The sequence below is a fragment of the Sorex araneus genome, chromosome 6 (assembly GCF_027595985.1).
Source record: "Sorex araneus isolate mSorAra2 chromosome 6, mSorAra2.pri, whole genome shotgun sequence".
Classification (NCBI taxonomy): Eukaryota; Metazoa; Chordata; class Mammalia; order Eulipotyphla; family Soricidae; genus Sorex; species Sorex araneus.
The window spans coordinates 19,429,762-19,446,849 of NC_073307.1; the positions used below are offsets into that span (position 1 = coordinate 19,429,762).

The 17,088-nt window shown below is 55.4% G+C and overlaps 1 protein-coding gene across 1 annotated transcript; it reads right to left on the reverse strand.

Moving 5' to 3' along the window:
- Nucleotides 1–224: 224 nt before the first annotated feature.
- DELE1 (DAP3 binding cell death enhancer 1) lies at nucleotides 225–16,002 on the reverse strand. Its single transcript, XM_055143478.1, has 13 exons — nucleotides 15,833–16,002; nucleotides 14,564–14,678; nucleotides 14,145–14,256; nucleotides 11,624–11,771; nucleotides 10,435–10,596; nucleotides 9,937–10,040; nucleotides 9,755–9,851; nucleotides 6,615–6,757; nucleotides 5,051–5,206; nucleotides 4,867–4,959; nucleotides 2,452–2,611; nucleotides 1,651–1,890; nucleotides 225–669 (listed from the first exon to the last, which is right to left on the reverse strand). Exons 1-12 carry the CDS (start codon nucleotides 15,861–15,863, stop codon nucleotides 1,652–1,654), a joined length of 1,560 nt encoding a protein of 519 aa, XP_054999453.1. The 5' UTR covers nucleotides 15,864–16,002; the 3' UTR covers nucleotides 225–669; nucleotide 1,651.
- Between the last annotated feature and the right edge of the window lie 1,086 nt (nucleotides 16,003–17,088).

Here is a 17,088-nt window from a genome sequence, read left to right on the forward strand (position 1 = left end):
GCGAACCTCCAGACGCCAGGGAACAGCTAGTCACAAATTCAGTAATTGAAGTCATTAGCGTTGACTCGGAAATGTTTTTTTTTCTTCTCTCTAAGTCTCTCTCTCTTGGAGAAGCTTTTAAGACCCTTTAAATTGGTTAATGGAGAGTTTGGAGATGAGGACGGAGCCTGGCTCTCCCTGCCCACCTCCCTGGCTCTCTCCGATACACTCAAGGGCAAGAGCGATGAGCTAATCCAATAGAGCTTTATTCGACTCGCATGCGTCCCTGGCACACCCGCACGGCAAGGATCACAGCACCTCCTCTCTCCTGCTCCCCTCCGCTCGACCGTAATCGCCCTCTCCGGGGGTGGGTGACAGCATGAACCAGAGCATGAGAGCCCCCGAGTCTGGAAACCCCTCCCGGCCTGGTCACTCAGAAGGCCCCGGAACTCCGGGGGGGCCAGAGAAGCGCCGAGATTCTTTCAGGTGCCCCCTCAGCTGCCTTGAAGGATGTGGGTCCGAGGCGGGGGATCAAGTCACGTCACTGTTTCCAGGACCCAGGGCCTGGTGCACTGGCCTCTTCCCGACTGTGCTGGGCAGGTGTGTCAGGTGTTTGGGGACGGTGGGTGGGTCACTGGCCTCTTCTACGCTGACCCACAGACTCACTCTTCAGGGCTGAAGTGAGAAGGTCTGAAAAGGGGAAGCAGATTCTTCAGGCCTGGATGTAAGAAACTTGCCCCAGACCAGAAGGGAAATGGAGGGGCTTCGGTGATAAGACATCGAGGTGGGTAAGGAGGTGGGCGTCTGCCTTGCACAACGTGGCCAACCCGGGTTTGATCCCTGGCACACCCTGTGAGGTCCCCGAGCACCACCAGGTGTGATCTCTGAGCGCAGAGTCAGAAATAAGCCCTGAGCACTGTAGGGTGGAGAAAATCAAGCAACAACCAAGAAGTAAAATGGGGAGGTGCAGGAAAACAGTACAGTGGTACAACGGGGAGAGGGACACTTCCTTGCCATGGCGGACTCGGCTCTGTCCCCAGCACTGCACACGGAAGCCCTGAGCACTGCTGGTGGAGGCCCCCAAATAACTAGCAAAGTGGAACCGATGCTGATGGGCATGGAACTTGGGGGAGCGGTTCCGTTTCCGGGTACCCCCGGCACAGGCCAGGGGCCCAGAAGCCCCTCCCTAACCTCAGAAGCACCCTCCTCATTTGTAGTACTTCTCGGGGTCTGACCACCCCTGGATACAATGTCACAACGTCTTCCTCTCCTTTTGGCTTTTGGGCCACGGCTTACTCCTGACTCATTCCTAGTGGTGCTTGGGGGCCCAGAGGGGGCACTGGGGATTGAACCTGGGTCCACGGCATGCAAAGCAAGCACCCTACCCGCTGTACTATTTCTTCGGCCCTTCTGTAGCGTATTTCCCAGGCCACTAAATGAATCCTTTGTGTGGGGGTAGAAACGCCTGAGTGTCCACCACGCATCTGAATGACGCCGCCGACGGATGCCAGAGCCGTTTATGAGCCACTCAGGGGAAATCACTTGGGAAGTAGGCCCCCACTGCAAACTCCACCCCGATCCCCTCCTTCTGATGCCCTCCCACCCCCACCCCCACCCGCCCAGCCGCCCGCTGCCCCCGGGGGAGAAACCAGGACAGGCCTCTAAGCTCACCTTAGCCGAATCCCAGCCTGACGAGGCCACTTTCCAGGGAGCAGGGGTGGGTGGGCAGCGCCCGGCGAGGCCCACAGGGGCTGGTGCCCAGAGGCCCACTTCTGCACGGGCGGCCCAGGTTCCCGGTGCTGGCGGCGTGCGAGAGGCGGGCGGCCCCGGCCAGCAGGCTGCTCAGGCTGCACAGTGACGGGCTGGAGAATGACTTGGGTCCCGTGACCACCAGCCCACTGGCCCCGGGGGCTGTGTGGACAAGAGACACCCTCTTACTCGGGTCCGGCATCAGAGGCAGGGCTTCAGGACCTGGGTCCCGTGGGCACAGCCAACCTCTGCGAGAGTGGACCGTCCAGGTCCCAGAGGGAGCGTCGGACATGGAGGCCACGTTGGCGGAAAAGTCACTGGAGCGGCTCACACTTAATGCAAAGCCTCCTTCGTGCAGGCAGATGGAGCCCTTCAGCCCTTCCAGCCCACTGTCTCCTTCTCAGACGGGAAGAAACTGAGGTTCAAATTCATGAATCCATGTTGCATGACAGAACGGGGATTAAAGCTCAGGCTGAGGGGCTGGAGAGATACTACAGTACGTAGGACACTTGCCTTGCACACATCCAACCCACGTTCAATCCTGGGCACCAAAAATTATCCCCTGAGCCCCACCAGGAGTGATCTCTGAGCCAGGTGTGGTCCCCAAACGAAACAGAACCAAAAAGTTCATTTGTGGGACTTGAGGCCACTGCGGCTTGCCTCTGGTTGGCGGGAAGTGAGTGAGCTCTGGGGAGAAGGTGCGGCTCTGACTCGTGTCTGTACCTGCTGGCTCCGTGGAAAAGAGGGTCCGAAGCCTGTCCCGGGCGGGTCCGTGTCCCAGGGCCGCTGCCTGCTGGTAGGTGCGAATGGCTTCTCCCAGGCTCCGCGGCACGCCAAGGCCCTTCTCATAGCAAATTCCCAAGTGGTACCTGCTCTGGGCGTCCTACAGGGAAGAGGGTAGACACGGGTCCAGATGCAGGGCGGAGACAAGGGGCATGGAGGGGGCAGGCGGGCAGCACCCTCTCGGGGGTAAGGCCAGCCCGAGCCTCCCTGTTGCAGAGGACTTGAACTCTGACGAGCCGGAGGGTTATCAGAGTTCACAGGACACCAGAGTGACGGGAGCCTGCCCGGGAGAATCCAGCCAAAGCCCCGCGGGAGCATCTCCAGTTGAGTCTTGTGTATGCAGAGGGGCCAGTTTGGAAAACTGGGGGTCCCCCCAAAGGGTGGAGCCAGGCGGAGCTAAGGCTTCCGCAGTGTCCCCAGCCACCCCAGGCCCCAGGAAGAGGGCTGCAAGGCAGAGAGCAGAGTTGGTTCTCTCGTTTGAATGACTCAAGCAAGGGCTAATCCTCTGCAAGTGGCTCTGACGCGCCCCCCCTGGGCACAGCAGCGGGCAGGGGTGAGAGGTGCCATCTCTGCCACCTGGGCATCCAGGTCCAGGCTTGGCTCTGTCCCTGAGCTGCCACGTAACCCCAGGCATGTCATTCAACGCCTCTGCCTCTGCTCTGTGCCCTCTGAAGTGAGCGTAATGAACCCACCTCGTTATACAACCGTAAGTACTAAAGAGCTGAGAGGGGCCGGAGCGATAGCACAGCAGGTAGGGCGTTTGCTTTGCACTTGGCCGACCTGGGTTCAATCCCCGGCATCCCATAGGGTCCCCGAGCACCGCCAGAAGTCATTCCTGAGTATAGAGCCGGGAGTAAGCCCTGACCACTGCCCAGTGTGGCCCCAAAAGCCAAAATTAAAAAAAAAAAGCTGAGATTGGTTGAGATTGATATTATTACTTTCATTCCTCTCCCCACTACCACCCTTTTTTTCTATAGTTTTTGGGTTACAACTGGCTGCACTCAGAGCTTACTCCTGACTCAGTGCTCAGGGCTCACACCTGGCAGTGCTTGGAAAACCATACATAAGAGCAGGATGGAGAAAAGCGTTTACCCTCTGTACTAGCTTTCTGCGTGCCCCTCCCGCCCTTTATTAATTATTCCATGTATATTTTGGGCTGGAGCGATAGCACAGCGGTTGGGTGTTCGCCTTTCACGCGGCCGGCCCGAGTTCGATTCCTCTGCCCCTCTCAGAGAGCCCAGCAAGCTACCGAGTATCAAGCCCGCGCGGCAGAGCCTGGCAAGCTACCCGTGCGTAATGGATATGCCAAAAACAGTAACAATAAGTCTCTCAATGAGAGACGTTACTGGTGCCCGCTCTAACAAATCGATGAGCAACAGGATGACAGTGACAGTGATATTTTGGTGGGGGCTCTCCCCAGGAGTGTTTCAGGGAGGCCCGGGGCCACTCCCACACCTGACTTCAAGCTTATCTGAGTCAAGTGAGTCTGGGGCCACCAAGGTCACCCCCGATGGTACTTAGGGGGCCGCACAGTGCCAGGACCCGGGGGTCGAGCACACACGAGGATACACAGCAGTCCTTTGAGCTATTTCTCGGGCCCCTCCTCCCCCTTTATTTACCTGAATCATTAATCTTTCCCTCTCTAATGGAATATTTGCATCATTTCAACTAAAAATAACAAAACACTGTTCATTCCAATCACGGTTCCATTTCTCTCCTACGGTCTAGAAATTCTGTAGAGTTTCCAGTAACAGGCAGGTCAGCATTGATATAGCGGAGATGACAGATTCAGGGCTACAGGCTGCTCGGAAGCAGGACCCTGTGCTCCCCAGGTGCTTCAAACGAGCTCCCCAGCAGCTAAAAAGCATTTTGAGGGGCCGGAAAGATAGGACCAGGGTAAGGCACTTGTCATGCATGCAGCCGACCCTGGGCCACGGTGGTCTGCCACTGGCTGGGGTCCCCCCCCCCCAATCAACAAAACAAAAACACAGCTATTCCCTCAATCAGATCATGGTCCTCACCACCGCCCTGAGGCTGACACAGGGTGCGACAAGCATCTTTGTCACGGGGTTAGTGACAAGGGAAACCTAAGGATTGGCCCGGGAGTGGGCTGCTTGCTAGGAATCCAACAACTGTCTCGCCCTGCTTGGTAGCCTTCGGTGACTTCTGTAGCCCAAGCCCTCCTCCCAAAGTGGATGTGAGGCTGCCAACCACTCTCAGTGGAGATGGGGAAGATGGCCAGGCCCTCGGGCCGTGCCCAGGGTCCCACGGGAAGTGGCGGACACCGCCCCACTCTCTAGGTTGGTGGCTCTTATCAAACACCCCCAGACACGCCTGGGCACTGGTGCCTCGTACCCCATTGCTGGCTGCAAGCCACAGGTAGTCCACGGCTCTCCGCGCATCCAGGTGTGGCTCCTTGGTGAACAGCACCCCGAGGAAAGCTTGGGCCTGTGGGCAGGGAGAAGGGAAAGGAAGGCACGAGGGGTCACTGCCCGGCTCCAGGGCGCCCGCCACCCGGGATACCCACTGCGGCACACACCTCTGTCAAGCCTGAGTCGGCCGCCTGCTGGAGCAGGGACAGGGCGCCCTGGCACTCGGGGTCCTGCAGCGAGGGCTCCAGCAGCAGGCACCGGGCACAGCGGTACTGCGCCAGCCTGTGGCCCTGGTCGGCTGCCAGCCGGTAAAACAGGACTGCCTGTGGCAGAGCGAGAAACCCCGTCAGCTGGGAATGCTGAACACCAGTTTTTCATTTGAGCGAACTTCTTAAAAATTACCTTGATATAATGCCTAATCGGTATTGATTAGTTGGGAAACAGAAATAGGCTAATAAAATTAAAATACAGATAACCCCAAAATAGCAACCCCAGATCCCCAGCTACGCTACCTCTTAAACACGATTCTGTTAAGAATGTAGTGTGCAGGGGCTGGAGCGATAGCACAGCAGGTAGGGCAGGGCGTTTGCCTTGCACGTGTCTGACCTGGGTTCAATTCCCAGCATTCCAAAAAGTCCCCTGAGCACTGCCAGGAGTAATTCCTGAGTACAGAGCCAGGAGTAACCCCTGTGCATCACTGGGTGTGACCCAAAAAGGAAAAAAAAAATGTGGTATGCAGGGCCAGGGAGATAGTACAGCAGGGAGGGAGTTTGCCTTGCACGCAGCAGACCCACATTCGATCCCTGGCATCCTATATAATCCCCCAAATCCTTCAGGAGTGATCCCTGAATACAGAGTCAAAAACAGGCCCTGAGCACCACTGAGATGGCCAAAATCAAAACAAAATAAAACAAAAACAGGGGTCGGAGCGATAGCACAGCAGGTAGGGCGTTTGCCTTGCACGCAGCCGACCCGGGTTCGATCCCTGGCATCTCATATGGTCCCCCGAGCACGCCAGGAGTAATTCCTGAGTGCAAAGCCAGGAGTAACCCCTGAGCATCGCTGGGTGTGACCCAAAAAGCAAAAAAAAAAAAATAAAATAAAAAATAAAACAAAAACTGGGCTGGAGCAATAGCACAGCGGGTAGGGCGTTTGCCTTGCACGCGGCTGACCCGGGTTCGATTCCCAGCATCCCATATGGTCCCCTGAGCACCACCAGGAGTAATTCCTGAGTGCAGAGCCAGGAGTAACCCCTTTGCATCACCGGGTGTGACCCAAAAAGAAAATAAATAAATAAATAAATAAATAAAAAGATTGTCGTATACATGGGCCAGGGAGAGAGTACCAAGGGCTGGAGCACTTGCTTTGCTGGGGGGAGCAGCAGTGCAATCCCTGGCACCCACTGGTGGAAGTATGCCAGGGAGAAACCCCAAAGTACCGAGATGGGAGTAACCCCTGAGCATCTCTAGGTGCAAATTGCGCCCTCCACCTCCCCAATTAAAAATTTTAAAAACTGTCTATCTGTGGACTTTTTGTGAACAAGCTCATCTGTCTACCCCACTAGAACCCAGCGCCTCCTACATGCCAGGAGTTACAAGATTCCTCCTAATTTCCCCCGCATGACAGGGAGAGAGAAGCCAGACGTTCCCCAAGCCCTTCTCTCTGTCCCCTTCTGGAGGTGACTCTGGGCCGCCGCCCAGGTTGGGCCCAGGGCAGGGAGAGGTACAGAACCTTGCCGAGGTCCCGGGGGGTCCCTCTGCCGTGCTCGTGACACAGGCCCACGTTGTACTGGGCTTTGCTGTAGCCCCGGTCTGCTGCTTTCTGGAAGTAAGAGAAGGCCGCTGCTGTGTCCCCTCGCTTCATGCTCTCTGTCCCTGTAAGAAAGAAGGGAGTGTCCCCCACTCAGCCCCTCTGCTGACCCGCCCCACATCCTCAGCCAAGTACCACGGGCTGCTCCTTCTTTTGCTGCTAGACCCTTTGCAGATCTGGTTTGCCCGGACATTAGCGCGTTTGGTCCTCTGGCTAATCACATCCCTGACTTCCTCTGGGGAGCTAGCCCCACCCCCGCTGTCAATCAATGCGCTGCCCTGACTCTCTCAGGCAGCTCCTATGGGTGACAGTTACTGCCCCTCCACCCATCCCGGATCTCTGGCGCTTTCCTGATCCGGGTCCTTGGCAGGTGGATAGATCCCAGATGATGCCTTTGGTGTTTGAGACCAACAAAACTTCACGGATATAGCGGAAGCCATTTAATCTGGCTTTCTGAGGAAACTGTGAGAGAATACACAAGAGCCAAGCCCCGAAATCAGCCCCGTCCAATTCTAAAGCCTGTGTTCTTTTTATATCACCCAAACACAATGAGAAACGGGAAGGCGCTGGCGCAGCCGATTCTCAGCCCCGCGTCTGCTCTGGGGCTTTCTCCTGCCCCAGGAAAAAAAAAAAAAAAAACACCTCTTTTTCAGCCTATTTTACCATTAGACCTCCGCATCCTGTTTCTGCTCTTGAACCTTCAGACCACACTGGGGCTTTCAGCACCTTTTTGGCACGTGTTTTTAAAAAACAGCCTTTTTTTTTTTGGTCCTAACTAAAGCGCTTCAAGAGCACAAGCTCTGTCGCCTGGACGAGACTACAAAAATCCTGGTGGCAGCAGCAGAAAAAGAATGTGGAAGAAATAACTTTGCAGAGGGTGAAGGCTCTATACAAATGCAAAATATGATGATGGCTTATGCTCCCTTTGTGTTCCGCCACGGCTCAGCACTTGCTGAATAAATGAATATATGAATGAAGGAAGGGCCCAGGAAACTCTCAGAAGAGACGGGCTGCCCATTAAAATCACAAAATGCAAATGAGGTCAGAGCCAGGTGCCATTGAGGCAGCAGTGAATGAGAGTTGCGTCCCTCGCTGTCCAGGGTAGACAGGGCTTCTGTCCTTGAGGACTCTTGAAAGGACAGTGCCCGCTTCCTCTCTGTCTGTCCCCGCTCTGTCCCATCAACAGGCCCTTCTCGTCTCCTTCACCACTAACCCAGGCCAGGCCCCCAAGACCTGGGCTCCTCAGTGGTGCTCCTTCTGCTCTCCCTCCAACCCACATCTGTCTACACAACAGCCTGAGAGTTCTCTGGAAAAGTAGGTCCAATCAAGGAAGTGACTGTCCCCCTTCCTGCTGCAGTTGTTGGTCGGGGGTTCCTCCTGGCTCTGCACTCAGGAATGACTCCTAGCGGGGCTCGGGGGACCCTATGGGATGCCGGGGATCGAACCCAGGTTGGCCATGTGCAAGGCAAATGCCCTCCCCGCTGTCCTATGGCTCCGGCCCCTCCAAAGGGTTTCTTGACTCCGAATCCACTTGTCTGGCTCAGAGCCCTCCCACACCTCACAAGGCCTGTTTCTCTGGCTTCCTCTTCTCTCTGCTGCTAATCACCAAGTTCGAGCTACACTCACTTTTCTTTCACTTCTTCTTTTTCTTTTCTTTTCCTCATAGAAGTCACTCCTGGTAGTACTGGGAAGGCAGATGGGGGGGGTGGGTTGGGTGGGGTGTAGGAAAGAGGTCACTCCCAGGGACACCGGTGGGCTGGGGGTCGAACTCGGAGCCTCACGCATGCTCCGCCTGTTCTCCACGTGAGCCATCTTCCCGGCCGCCCTCCATCAAGTCTACAGCAAAACTCGATCCTGCCTCAGGACCTCAGCCCTTGCTTGGAACGCTTTCTCCAGATGGAAACAAAAACTGGCTTATTTTTGGTAAATGTGAGCTTATTTTGTCTTAGCTCAAATCTCTTCCCATCGGTGAGGGAGGCAAATTTTGCTCCTTGGCCACGTCATGTCACGCTTGAACTCATTTAACTGCTTCCTCAACATTTAGCACTGTTACGAATCCTCACTTTCATTCGTTTGTCAAATTAGTGTTTTTCTCTCCAACTCACATGTGAACTTCTAGAGGAAAGGGAGTTGTGGGTTTTTTTTAATGAATCTCTGTATCCCCAACCCGTAAAATAAGGCCCTGCTCAAGGTGATTCTCAACAAGTCTGTTCTTAGGGCCCGAGAGATCGTACAGCAGTGAGGGTGCTTGCTTTGCATGCAGCTGGCCCGGGTTCCATCTCCGGCACCCCACAGGATCCCTCAAGCACCACCCTGATCATAGAGCTAAGAGTAAGCCCTGAGCATTGCTGTGTGTGGCCCCAAAATAAAACAAAATAAAATAAAAATTGTCCTGGATCAATTCCAGCCACTCACCGACCTTTTACTAGATTCCAGGAGATGTGCCTGGAGTCTGGGCCTCATATTAGAAGGCCTAAAATTTAAACCGAATCACTGCAGACTGGGACAAAATGCAGGACATGCATCTGGAGTGAGAGGTGCCTCTCTGTACCTATTAAGTCTCCCTTCAACCTCAAGAGTGTCGCGCTTTCCTAAAGGTGTGGCAGAGGATGTTAAGTGTCCTCTGATTGCTAGAATTCATATTCTCAGAACTTACGGGTCAAGCCGCTGGGTTTAACCAAAGACTACATTTCCCAGCCTCCCCTGCACTCAAGTATGGCCGCTTGCTTCCTTCCAATCCCAAGAGCAATTAGCAAAGCCTGTAGGTCAGGTCCTGAGGGAAGTCCTGATCCCTGGGCCTTCCTCCTTCCCCTGGCAGCTGGCCAGGGGAGGGATGGGAGGGTGGAGCCGGAACAGTCTAACCAGACCTTGAGATGGAGCCGGTTCTAAGAATGGCGGGACAGATGGGCAGATCTGGATACACATGGGTCCCTGGCACCTAGGGGCCACCCTACCAGATTCAGCCTCCCCCCTGGGAGAAAGCAGACGGCTGTGGAAATGCTCCCCGGACTCAGCTGACCTGCCCCGGACACTCCCCACTTCCCCGCCCGCCTGCCAGTTACCCAGGAAGTTGAACATGATGGAAACGCTGAGCTGGAAGAGGCGCTGAAGGGAGCTCACAGCCTCCTCCAGGGACAGGGAGCCGGGTCCATCTTGCTCCTGGGAATATCAAGGCTCACCATGAGATGGTTGTGCCAGCCCAGAGGGGTGTTCCGGGACGGGGCTGCTCAAATGTGGACAGTACCTGCTTTTCGCCAGTAGGCAGAAGCTGGTCTGGTTCTGCCTGGCACTCAGAGTTACTGCTGGTATGCAGGAAGTGGGTGTCACCGGGGCCTGCAAGGAAAATGGCTGATACCCAGCCAGGCAAAGGAGAAGGGGTTATTGTCCCATTTCTCCTACTCTACCCTGCCCCACCAGCCAGCACCACAGCCAGAAACCCAAATCATTCTTTGTTTTGTTTTGTTTGGGGGCCACACTCAGCTGTGCTCAGGGCTTACTCCTGGCTCTGTGCTCAGGAGTTACTCCTGGCAGTATTCAGGGGGATGCAGGGGATCAGCCACGTGGAAGGCAACATTGGGTACGCTGTACTTTCATCCTGGCCCAGGAATTCAAGTAATTCTGAATCACCCCCCAAAGCAAGGGGCCTCCAGGAATGACCGTGCAACTTGGCTTATGCGGCAACAAATGTCCATCTGCCCCCCTGCCCCCACCACCCCAGCTTCACTGGCCTGAGGGGTCGTACCTTCCTCGGAGGGCTCCTGGCATGCTGCTGCATGCAAGGAGCTGCGTGAAGAGGGGCTTTGGGAGCGGGTGGGCGGCTCACCCCCACTCAGTCCAGCATCCCTCCGGGCAGGGTGCTGGGGTGCAGGTCCATCGGGGCCAGGAAGAATGTGACTCCGTAGGGCTGCAAAAAGCCAGAGTGAGTGATGGCTCCCCGACGTTTGGGGAAGAATGTGCAAATTCCTAGGACACCCCCATTCACTTCCTCTGCTGGCTTCCCCCCACAGGACCACGAGGGGACCACATCTATACCGATCTCCCTTCCCGATCTCCCTTCCCGGGGCACCAATCACTCCTCTGCCTGCATTCTTCCAGTGCCAAGGCATCCATCTGAGCTGACCACTGTGGCCTCAGCACACAGCCCTTGGTGGCAATACTGATAATGATGTCAACCCTATTAGTGACAAGAACTGAGATTTTTTGCTTTGGTTTTGTTTGGGGGCCACACTTGGTGATGCTCAGGGGTTACTCCTGGCACTGCACTCAGGAATTACTCCTGGAGGGGCTCAAGGGACCATGTAGGATTCCAGGGATTGAACCCGGGTCAGCAGCATGCGAAGCCAGTGCCCTCCCTGCTGTGCTAACACTCCAGTCCCAGAACTGAGATTCCTACTGAGCACTTGGGAGGTGCTGGGTACTGTCCTTGACTTCTGTGGACTTAGCCCTCGTGAGAAGTCCATGGGATGGGTTTTATTATTACTCCACATTACAGATGAAAAACAGAGGTACTGGAAAGCGAAGAGGGACTTTCCTAGGGGCCGTAAGACCAGCAAACAGCATGGCTCTGGGGACTAGAACCCTGACAAGCCTAATCAGAGCCTTCACTACTAGACTACCTGGCCCCTGGGACATAGTAGCTCCTCAATAAAGAGTGATTGGCTGGCCGGAGACTGACCTGACGGCTGAGGGGTGAGGAAGCCACACCCAGACTGAAAGTAGCCTTCTGCCCTGGGTGATGGGAGGACACTGGGGGGCAGGTGTGGCCACGCCTGGGGTGGACAGGGCTTCCTCATCCTCCCTTTCCTCTGCCTCCGATAGGAAAGGCAAGGAGCGAGCTGCTGACGGCTCGTTTCCTGAGGTGTGTCCGCAGAGGCTTCCTGGCCCCCAGAAACTCCCACCCCACCCGCCTGTCCGCGGGGCGAAGCACTCACCGGAGTTCGAGGGCCACAAGGGAGACGAGAGGAGGCGGTCAAGGGGGCTGCGCCAAGAGCAGAGCTCGGCTCGCTGACGCCCCTCCGACAGCGACGCCCGGAAGTGGAGCTGCCGAGCCAGCTGCAGGGCCAGCACGGCCAGGGTGCCCTGGGGAGGACAGGACCCGGGATCTACCGCTGCGCCCGCCGCCACAGCTCCAGGCCGCTTCCGGGAGCAGCTCCGCCACCACATACTCAGAGAACCCCAACTTTGCCCTGGAGCCCCGATCCGACCCTCTCCACATTGACGCCTCTCGGGCTAGGCTGTATCAGCACCAGGAGGGCAGAAACCCTTCTATTTTGCTCCCCAATTCCCTTCTCATCCCCAAGAACTTAATAGAGCACTAAGCTAAGCACTAATACACACACAGACACAGACACAGACACAGACACAGACACAGACACAGACACACACACACACACACACACACACATGCTGGATAAATGCATGAGCAGGTGACTGAAAACAGTTAAAGCAAGCGAGTGTGTCTTGGTTAGGTAGGACTTGGTCACACTGTAGCACCTGGCTCACTCTCTTTCTCCAGCCTGGCACATCCCTATCCCCTCCAAGCCACCTGTCCGCCGTCATGGGTATTCGAAGGGGCCTCCCTTATAGGAGACCTCAGCCAGCTCCTAGCCTATGGCGCCTGCTTTTCCCTGTGCCTTCTTAGCAAAGCCACTCAAAGATGGACTCACAGCCACATGCACCATGCACAATGGCCAACGAGACAGAAACAGTCTTGCAAGCCCTGAGCACCGCCGAGTATGGCTGAAACCAGAAGAAAAAGCAAACAAAAACCAGACTGCTAGTGTGCGAACTGCCAAAAAGGAAATAAATCAGTTTACCCGAAGCATAAAAGGGATAATAAAAGGTCTGACAAAAGAGGAGCCAGGAAAGCCCCTGGATGGATGGTGAGCTGAGAGAAGGCAGAGAAGGTGCCAGCATGGCAGCCCAGGGCAGTGGTAACAGGGTTGAGGGACAGTGTCAGGGTTCTAGGGTCCAGGTTGCTTCCCAAGGGGCTCCTCTGACATCATGCTAGGGCTCAGATCTTTGCCAAATGAACAGACGCTTCCCCTTCCGGGATGTGTCCAGCCCTTCCCACAGAGATGTGGAGACAATGAGATGGTGAGGCTCAGCAAAGCCATTTGCACCCAATTTTTTAATTTTATTTCATTTTTGGTTTACACTCAGGGGTCGCTCCCATTTCTGCACTCAGGAATTACTCCTGGCAGTGCTCAGGGGACCAGCCAGGATGCCAAGGATTGAACCAGCCTCACCTCACCTATTTTAAAATGAGAAAGCTGAGGGTCGGAGAGGACAAGTTATGAGCCCAAAGTACACAGCATGAAAGTGACAGAGAAGGGGACCAGAGAGATAGTACAGCAGGTATGCACTTGCCCTGTGTGTAGTTGACACGGGTTCAATCCCTGGCACTGTACACAGTCCCTGGGTACTGCCAGGAGTAAGCTCTGAGCACAACTGGTTGTGGCCCAATTTCCATCTTGCCTCCAAATTGAAAAACTAGTGACAAAGAGGCCCAAGAGAGGGTTCAAAGGGCTGAGAGTACTCTCTGCGTGCAAGAGGCCCGGGTTTGACTCCTGGCACTGAATGGTGCCCCAGAGTCACCTAAGAGCAACCGCCAAGCACAGAGTGGTGAGTACTCCCTGAACATAGCAGTGGGGGGTGCCTCCCCCCAAAAAACTAAAGCAATAGTAGGCAATAGTGGGCCAGAGCAATAGTTTTTTATTTTTTATTTATTTATTTATTTTTGCTTTTTGGGTCACACCCGGCGACACACAGGGGTCACTCCTGGCTCATGCACTCAGGAAATCACCCCTGGCGGTGCTCAGGGGACCATATGGGATGCTGGGATTCGAACCCGGGTTGGCTGCGTGCAAGGCAAACACCTTACCCGCTGTGCTATCACTCCAGCCCCTGGGCCAGAGCAATAGTACAGCAGGTAGGGTGCTTGCTTTGCACACAGCCAACCTGGGTTCGATCCCTTGCACCCCATATGGTTCCCCAAACCACACTAGGAGTGATACTTGTGCACAGAGTCTGAATTAAGGCCTGAGCACTGCCAGGTGTGGTCCCAAAAAAAAAAAAAATTTAAAACAACAAAATTTAACAAACAAACAAACAAAAACCATGACAGGCAAGAGATGTGACAGATTTCAGAATAAGCTCCATGAAGACAAGAAGTATATCCACTGTGTCTTCAGCTATGATCCCAGCACCTGACAAAATTTCCAGTTTGGCGAAACTTAAATGTTTTCTAAATTAAAAAAAAAATACTTGGGGGGGTGAGGTGGCAATGGGGGAGAGGAGGAGAGGAACAAAACTATCTCCCCGAATATGCTCCAGTGTCATAGGTTAGTCAAGTTTGAAGTAAGGGCACAATGATACCCAAGCACTCATAACGTCATGCAGGGTCATTCTCACCCACACCGAAGGTCAAGGGAAGGACTGGAAAAGGCTTACCCAAGAGACGGCATCCCACAGGGTGTCGGAGGAGACGCCGGTAGACTTCCTTTGGAAAGCATCCTTCCATCCATGGAACCTTGGGCCTCTACTACCTGAGCCTGGTCCAGACCTAGGGTATGCAACAGACGCTATCAAGTTCTGTCCCAAGTGAGCAGTGCAGGCCAGAGACAGAAAAGGGGTAAGGCACTTGTCTTGTATGAAGCTCACCCCAGTTCAATCCCCAGTAATTCGTCACACAAGTAGAAGCACGAGTAACCTGAGCATAGAGAGACAGGAGTAGCCCCAGAGTACTGCTGGGTATGGCCCAAAATACCAACACCATCACCACTCCCCCCTCCAATCCAGCCAAAAAAGAAGCCAAGTAGAAGATGATGGAGGCCAAGGAAAGCGAGAAGTGGCAGAACATAATTTCTTACCCGTTACAGCTGGGCACAGGGACCAGAAGGGTGGAAGATGCAGCCGGAGGCCCATCTGGACCAGTGTACTTGGGGGTCACACACCGGAAGCCAGGTCTCAGCAGGCAGGGAAAAGCTACACAGAACAAAAAGATCATTTATTTTGATGGGAACCATTGATACAATGGGGGCTCACCAACCAGTGTTCCTGCTGATCCTTGATTGAGCCTCAACCCAAGAACCCAGGAATTATTGAGATCTGCCTCTATGTCACTGTCACTGTCATCTCGTTGCTCATCGATTTGCTCGAGCAGGCACCAGTAACATCTCCATTGTGAGACTTGCTGTTACTGTTTTTGGCATATTGAATATGACACGGGTAGCTTGCCAGGCTCAGCCATGCGGGCGGGTTACTCTCAGTAGCTTGCCGGGCTCTCCAAGGTGAACAGAGGAATCGAACCCAGGTCAGCTGTGTGCAAGGCAAACTCCCTACCCTCTGTGCTATTTCTCCAGTCCATAAAGTTCTTATATTCATTTGTTTATGTTTGGGGGCTACATACAATGATGCTCAGAGATTATTACTGGCAGTGCTGGGGAGAGTGTATGTGGTGCCAAGTCTCCTGTCTGTGTTCTTATAAGTGGGAATCTTTTATCTAGTGATTGAGGGGGGAGGGGTTTGGTTTTGAGGGCCATCCCCGGTGGTGCTCACGGCTTACTCCTGGCTCTGTTCAGGGATCACTCCTAGTAGGGCTCGGGGGACTGTGTGGGATACTGAGGATCCAGCAAGGGTCAGCTGCGTACAAGGCAAGCGCCCTACGCGCTGTACTATCTCTGGCACCTAGTACAGATTCTAGCTCAGGTGGAACAACGACAGTTGGAAAAAGCTCCCGGTCACGTGATTCGGGTGCCGCCCTAGGGAAGAAGCCTCGCTGCAGTGGCTTCCCAGATCCACTGGCCTAGAAGGATCTTTCAGATCTCCCGCCTCTTTGCTCCAGATAGAGCCACCCAATTCCTAGGCTCTAAGCTCCACCCTCTCTCCGGCCCCGCCCACTCTCAAAGCCCCGCCCCATTGGGTGGCCCACCCCGTAGGGCCCGCCTCCCCTCGCCTAGCCGCGCTTCGCCGGCCCCGCCCACTCTTAAAGCCCCGCCTCATTGGGTGGCCCGCCCCGTAGGACCCGCCTCCCCTCTCTAGCCCCGCCCGCTGTCTCTTGGCGGGCTCCCCCAGCTCTCCCCCCGCTTCCAAAGGCGAATCTCATCCTCCCTCGGACGCACGGCTCCGACGCCCCTTACCTCGGCCCAGCAGTCGCTTTAGGCGCCACATTTCGTCGCCAACAGCGCTGGAAGGTGGCGGGTGAAGCAGCGAGCCGAGAGCGCGCCACGGCGGCTAGAGCGGCCGCTGCGGCGCCCTTGGAGCGGCCGCGTCCCCGGCGCTGGGCCGGCCAATTAGGAGGGAGCCCGGGCGGAAGGACGGGCCCGGCTGGAGGAAGTGGGGGGGTGGGCGCCTCGGCCCGCGCCGGGACGGCTGCCACAAGGGCACGGCCAGCGGGCCCCGCACGCCCTGCAGGAGCTTGCCCGGGCCCCCCGCGCCGGGGTGGGAGGCGGGGGCGGAGCTGAGCCCCCGGGAAGCTGCACCGTGGCAGAGCGGGCTTGCAGTGGCCGCGGCGGGGCAAAGGGGATTTGCAGATCGCGTGGACTCGGCACCCCGAGAACTGTCTTCCTTCCCCACTCCCCGGGGTTGGCGCGGGTGGGCGGAAGAGGATGCTGCGGGTCGAAATAAGACTGAGCGACCCCCTGGGCTCGGGGCTGCGGGTTGCGGAGACTGGGGGTAGAAGACTGAAAAAATTGCGCCAGACTTCGGCGAGGCTGGGCTCTTGCCCCACAGCTCGGTTCTGGAGTCTCGTCGCGCGCTCTGATGGGATCTGCCCGCGTGATCTTGGCCCGGGCCCTCCTCTCGTTGGACTGGATCAACTTGAACTGCTGCTTTCAAATGAATAAAAAAAGAGACTCCCGCCCCCCAAAGCACACCCATCATCAGAGCCCTCATCTTCAAATCCAGCCATCCTGTTGAAAAGGAATCTTTAACTTCCTTCACAGTTGGACCCACAAAAATAAAAGGGCTCACGTGCAGTGGGAAGGTGCTTAGATTACTCTTCTTTCCCCCAGAATGGGAGTTCTAGGTGACTGGAAATCCCAGGCATGAGATATGACACTTGTATTCATTTGTTCAACAATTTTGGAGCCGTGTGTCAGTTACCGTCTAGGACATGAGGAGACAAGAGGCTTGTGGCCTCCAGGGACAGGGGTCCAGAGACTTGTGGACTCAGGCTCCACAAGTCCAGGCTTGAATCCAGCTTTTTTTTTTTTTTGTAGCTGTGTTTGTGGGGCAGCTTACTTAACCCACCGAAGCGTAATTAAGCTGGGTCCTTCATCTATAAAACAAACAAAAAATACCGCTCCTTCCTCTGTGGAGAGGCTTAAATAAAAATACTATGTTCAGGGTCCAGAGGGATGGTACAGCAGGCAGGGTACTTGCCTTGCACGGGGCT

What these genes read in the sequence shown, in the direction of transcription:
- DELE1 (XM_055143478.1), bottom strand. Translation starts at nt 15,863, where the DNA reads ATGTGGCGCCTAAAGCGACTGCTGGGCCGAG. An exon ending in TGTGGGATGCCGTCTCTTGG is followed by an intron (nt 11,772 to 14,144) that starts GTAAGCCTTTTC and finishes TGTCCTCCCCAG; the next exon opens with GGCACCCTGGCCGTGCTGGC. An exon ending in CCAGGAGCCCTCCGAGGAAG is followed by an intron (nt 10,041 to 10,434) that starts GTACGACCCCTC and finishes GCTGGGTATCAG; the next exon opens with CCATTTTCCTTGCAGGCCCC.